Genomic DNA, 5,725 nt, shown 5'->3' with positions numbered 1-5,725 from the left:
TCCCATTTCTATGCTAATTAATTGCATTGCTAATGTAGTTTTCCAAATTCTTGATTCAGTGCAAAAAGTACAGAATGAAGTACTCGTATTTGTACATTATTTATTTAAAAATGCGAGTATTTAAATATATTCTTCAGAAAAACCTTCATTATCATACTAAATGAATTCTGTTTTATGTTATATCGGGTTTCCATAAATGATTAAGGGTCGTTGTAAATCATGGAAGGGTGCCGCCTATCAATTTATATGTGCTTTACTAAAAGCCCAAGGACGCACGAGAAATACCACACGTATCTGTGTAGCTGCTTGCCTAAGTGCTTCTACCTTATGTTATTTAAAAATAGAATTTACGATTAAAATAAACACATTCATTGTGATAAAACATCACAGTAAATGTTGAAAATGTTCACCATTTTGTTCAAGGCACTGTCTTTTTCTCATTTTCAAAAATGTTCTGTGACATCCTTTCGTCTGTGCTTTGGACTCATTGTTGTCAATTTGATGTTGCTACAGGAATTCTTATTGTCAAATAAAACTAACGATTAAGTTACATATGTATATGCATTTATTAACTATCACATATCTAACACCATATAGTCTTGACACTTTTTCAAAAACATTTGATCCACATTCTTGATTTAATGGCATTGCTAATGTAGTTTTCCAAATTCTCGATTCAATGCAAAAAGTACGAGTACTCATATTTGTATATTATTTTTTTAAAGATGAGAGCATTTAAATATATTCTACATAAAAACCTTCATTATCACACTAAATGTTTTATGTTATACAGGGTTTCTATAAATGACTATAGGGTGGCAGTAAGTCATGAGAGGGTGCCGCCCTCGGTGCCGCCTATTACTTTATATGTGCATTACTAAATGCTCAAGGACACAAGACAAATACCACACGCATCTGTATAACTGCTTGCCTAACTGCTTCATACCTTACGTTATTTAAATATAGAATTTACAATAAACACAATGAAATTTATTGTTCAATTTCATGTTGCAACAGGAATTCCTGACTGCTAAGACAATCTTGTCAAGTAAAAACTAACGATTAAGTTACATATACGCTGTGGTGACCAAATTTGAATTAAACTTTCGCGCTGAAAAAAAAACCAACGGCGCGAAATCGCATTTAAATAATTTGAATTTGAAAAAAAAATTAATTAAGAAAATCGTTAAACATAGGCAACCATATTGCTAATTTGATTCTTTTCTGATAGTTGGTAGCTCCTCTAGGGGAATTTCTGAAAAGTATCTAGTGAGAGGGTTGGTGGAAGTTGGCTTGCTTGTTAGAGGGGTGAGAAGCGTCACTGTTGCTTGTTTGGTGGAAGTGAAAGCACGCGGTAAGGAAGCTAGATTAAGTTTAGTAGGTTTGGTGGTTAATAAAAAGGGGGAGCCTTTGTTTAACGAAAATTAATCGTACCGATTACGACGCCACAGTTTCTTCAACAAGCGTAGCTAATTATTGCTGTTTTTCTAATCGGAAATAGGTGAATGTTCGACCGAGGTTAACATTGTTTGTAAATTCACACTTGATGCTAGGAATTTAATCGTCACTGGTTCTAACAATTTAACAGTCATGAGATTGTTCAGATAAAGGCCTTCCTAGGAGATTTTATGAGATTCATGTAGCCAGGAGTCAGGACTCATCCTTTGTTTATCAAGTTATAAATAAGGTTTCTCGATGCTTATATTTAAGTGTTACATCATAACACTTCTTAATTCTTAGCACAAGATTGCTAGTAGTTCATTTATGGCAGTTAAATCAACCTAATCAAACTCTGGGAAAAGTACCGTGGAAAGTGCGGTAGAAATCATAATATCGTGGACTGAGGGACGTGGGGATAAAATTTTTTCTCCTTAGGATATTCTAACGATGCGCTCCAGGCCGGCAACCTAAGAGCGAGTGATCCCCTCCAGCCGGGGCACTAGTTGGGTCACCCCTCTTCTCACAGGCTGTCACGACTGACGTCGCTGACGTGGCAAGATAAGACCCGTTATAAACGCTCTCTCTGTACTTACGTTGTGTGTTTAATAAATATTTTCCTACCACTAGTGGTTTTCTTTGAAGCTGGAAGTGACCGTCTTCGACCGACTACCCCAGCACCGAAAAGGGAAAAAACTCGTTACAATATCATCATCACATCATCGAGACGTATCTCTCGCGACGTGGGAAATTAAATTATACCACCCAGACGTAATTATCGCGACGAGGGATGTACTTTTTGTTTATTTGTTATGCGTTTATTTGGGATAAGCTAGGAACAGTCCACGATATAAACCCCTAAAGCTAATTGTTTTAAGTAACCAGTTACTTGGATTAAGACAATTTAACATTTAAATTTCACGAGAGCGTATGGCGAATCTAAATGTTGTTTATTGCTCTTCTTGAAACTTTTACACCTGTTCGATTGTAATTTAATAGCAGAGTCATAGAAATTGTAGATTTAAAAGGAATTGAGGTAAATAACACAGGAACACGTGGCGGAAGCGGGGTGCGCGGTTCCTTGTCGAGCTGGCGGTCGCGTCAATTGCACAAAAGACGCAGATCTTGAATAGAAGTTAGGGGATGACGTGACGCTGGTAGCTTGCCCCAATAGCCGGGATTTCCAACCATGAATTTACGACCGTCACGGCGTGCTCGGACGGCACCATTCTTCGTGATACAGTAGAATCACCGTCGTGGTGGGAGAACAGCCATAACCAGGAGTTCCAAACTCCGCTCCTGAATCTTCTCCACCAAAGACTTCGCTCTATCACACTCGAACAGCGTCAACTTGATCCCGATCCTCTCCAGCTTGGGCAAATTCTCCAAAATCCTCTCCATTCAACGAATTAATCTTATTCTCGATCAACTCCAACCGCTTCAAACTATTCAACCCATCAAACTCCCCCCCAGTAAAATTCCTAACACTATTTCTCGACAAATGCAACTCCTCCAACTTCTGCAACTTCTTGAACGTCCCGGGCTGGATCTTCTCCACCTGGTTCGTCGGCAGCGCCATCTTCACCAACCCCGGCAAATCGTCAAACGCATTCGGGTCAATCTGCTTGATCTGGCAGTGCTGCAGCCTCAGCTTCTTCAAATTCTTCAAACCCTTGAAGTAGTTGGCCTCCAGAGGCCCCAAATACTGCTTCTCGATCCACAGAAACTCCAGCTTGTTCAGCTGCAGGAACACCTGGTTGTCGAAGAAGCAGAAGTTGTTGTCGTAGACGCGAAGCGTGCTGAGTTTAGGGCGGCAGCCCTTAAACACCCTCGTCGTGATGTTGGGAAAGCCGTGGTTGATCCGAATCGTGACAATCTCCAAATTGGGGAAATTGTGGAAAAATCCGGGCTCGATGTCCGAGATGTTGCTGGATCGTATCACTATCTCCTTGGTTCCGAAACTTGGGTGGAACGTGTCGGCGAAGAGTGTCAAAATATCAATTCTTTTGTGAACAATAATGAAAATCACAAAAATTGCCAATAAATTATCTACAAAAAAGATATGACAACGTGTTTATTTCTAACTACAATAATTGTTTAATTAAGACAGCAGCAATTAAATATAAGTATCAAAACACGATTTTAAATGAATAAAAAAAAGAAGTTTTTCTAACCTTTTAATGTAATAATGGCTATTTAAATTATAATACGAATGATGTTATTACAAGATGCACTGTTCTTTCCCTTAAATAAAATTGAAAATAAAAACCTATGGCAAAAACAACTCATCCTCTGGCACTCTAGAAAACACTCGATTGATAATTTCCTTCTCAATCTTGGCTATGGCTTCATTAAAACTTGGACCCAGATCTGCATACACTTCCATCGAATTTTCGTTGAGCGTTTTTAGAACTTCATTACTCAACTGTTCATTCCCATCGATTAAATTCACAAAATCAAAAACAATCCTTTTTGGTTTTAGTTTGATGACAATATCTGTCATGCGTATGTGTTTGTGATTCTTTTTTGTGTACTTTTCGCAACTCATGTCGTAAACAGTTTCATATTCATCTGAAAATTGTACGATTTTCAGAATCAATTACAATGAACATTTTTTGTTAAACTTACACAGAGTATTGTTACATTTCCCGTGCCCATTTATAGGAAAAAGCAACAGCTTCCCGCTCATTTTATAATCAGCTTCCATCCGGATCAGATCTGTGTAGGTTTGAAACCGCCAATAGCAGTTTTCATCGCTGAAATTCACCCTAAAATAGTGAATAGGATTAGAAACGATGAAAAAAAATTGTATTATGCAACACACACTTGGAGTCGTATATAGTGAAATTTGTGAATCCGAACAGCTTCAAATTTTCGTATACATGTTGTATAGCAACTGCTCCAGTACTAGAATTTCCAAATTCCAGTTTTTGTATAACAAGTGGCTCCAGAGGAATAATTCCCAGTTCCTTGTTACCTTGTTTAAACTTCTGTATCGAGTCAACGACAGATTTGGCCAAACATTCGCCGAGTTTTGGGTCAGATTTTCGGCATTTTTGGATTTCTAGTGCTGCGAATTTAAATAATTTTGAAAATTAACGCAATTATTTCAATACTTACGTAGACTTTTGGCAGAAACACAAACAAAGACAAGTGATAAAAGTACGATTAACATTTCTACTAAATTGTCTAAAGAGTTGAAATAAAATGCAACCTTTGAGAAAGAATAAGTCGTCTTAAATATTTATTGAATTCTCGACCTTGGACTTTTTTATTTATTTTATTGACGTAATCTGATGCACATGTAACAGAAATCAGGTTTTTTAAATGCGCTTTTTTGAATGCGCTTTTTTGACAACTCACTTATAATACTGCCACAACTACGTTTTTACGTTTTCGTATATAGTTCAAGGCCTGTTTCTATGATAATTAATGGTACTGCTAATGTAGTTTTCCAAATTCTTGATTCGATGCAAAAAGTACAGAGTAAAGTACTCGTATCTGTACATTATTTATTTAAAAATGAGAGCATTTAAGTATATTCTTCATAATATCTTCATTATCATACTAAATGGATTCTATTTAATGTTATATAGGGTTTCTATAAATGATTATAGGGTCGCAGTAGGTTATAGAAGGGTGCCGCCTATCATTTTATATATGATAGACACAGCTGTACGTGATCGTGCTGTGTGTACACAGGTTTAACTAAAGTTTCTGATTGAAGTGGTATACAACAAAACATAATGCCTCAACCAGTTTGTAACACATGTAATATTGTTATTAAAGAAGAAGACAAAGTAGTTTGTGACATCTGTAAAGATGTATTACATGGAGCTTGTTATGGACTATCTCGTCAAGAAATTGGGTGTCTTCGTAGTGTTAATCGTAAAATACACTTTTTCTGCAAAAAGTGTAATATTGTGGAAGTTGTACATACGCTACAAGCCGAAATTACAGCTCTAAAAACAGAAATCGCCGAAATAAAACAGATACCAAAAAATGATAGTAAGTTGTTATCGCAAACTCTTATTGATGAAGAAATGCTGTTCAATGAACTCGAGGAGAGACAAACCCGTGCCAACAATATAATAATAAGCAACTTGCCTGAATCAGAGGAAAATTTAATGGATGACAAAGTAGCTGATGATCTTAATAAAATAAAAAAAGTACTTAACAACAACAGTATTGTTTCCTCTGATATTGTTAAGCATCATCGTATAGGTAAATTTTCGAATCAAAAAATACGTCCCATTCGTGTGGTTTTCTCATCGTCTAGTATTGCTCG

General features: G+C 36.7%; 1 protein-coding gene across 2 annotated transcripts; it reads right to left on the bottom strand.

Annotated features, from left to right (window-relative positions):
- Window positions 1-3,632: 3,632 nt before the first annotated feature.
- Window positions 3,633-5,191, bottom strand: LOC135140101 (protein takeout-like). Of its 2 annotated transcripts, XM_064070512.1 has the most exons (5): window positions 4,801-5,191; window positions 4,558-4,730; window positions 4,264-4,507; window positions 4,066-4,205; window positions 3,633-4,008 (listed from the first exon to the last, which is right to left on the bottom strand). In XM_064070512.1, exons 2-5 carry the CDS (start codon window positions 4,610-4,612, stop codon window positions 3,707-3,709), a joined length of 741 nt encoding a protein of 246 aa, XP_063926582.1. In that variant the 5' UTR covers window positions 4,613-4,730; window positions 4,801-5,191; the 3' UTR covers window positions 3,633-3,706. The 2 variants fall into 2 exon arrangements, with proteins under 2 accessions (XP_063926582.1, XP_063926581.1); XM_064070511.1 differs by having other exon boundaries at window positions 4,558-5,191.
- Window positions 5,192-5,725: the final 534 nt, after the last annotated feature.

The sequence above is a fragment of the Zophobas morio genome, unplaced genomic scaffold, assembly GCF_036711695.1.
Source record: "Zophobas morio isolate AGI-343-1 ecotype UQ-CSIRO unplaced genomic scaffold, CSIRO_AGI_Zmor_V1 ptg000038l, whole genome shotgun sequence".
In the NCBI taxonomy this organism is placed as follows: Eukaryota; Metazoa; Arthropoda; class Insecta; order Coleoptera; family Tenebrionidae; genus Zophobas; species Zophobas morio.
Note: the sequence above shows the minus strand (reverse complement) of the source record. Positions and strands in the feature narration are given on the sequence as shown.

Excerpts from the sequence above, each read along its gene's own strand:
- LOC135140101 (XM_064070511.1), bottom strand. The coding sequence starts at position 4,612 with ATGTTAATCGTACTTTTATCACTTGTCTTTGTTTGTGTTTCTGCCAAA. Across the intron at positions 4,508-4,557 it reads TGTTTCTGCCAAAAGTCTAC|CACTAGAAATCCAAAAATGC; the intron begins GTAAGTATTGAA and ends TTAAATTCGCAG. Across the intron at positions 4,009-4,065 it reads GAAATGTAACAATACTCTGT|ATGAATATGAAACTGTTTAC; the intron begins GTAAGTTTAACA and ends TACAATTTTCAG.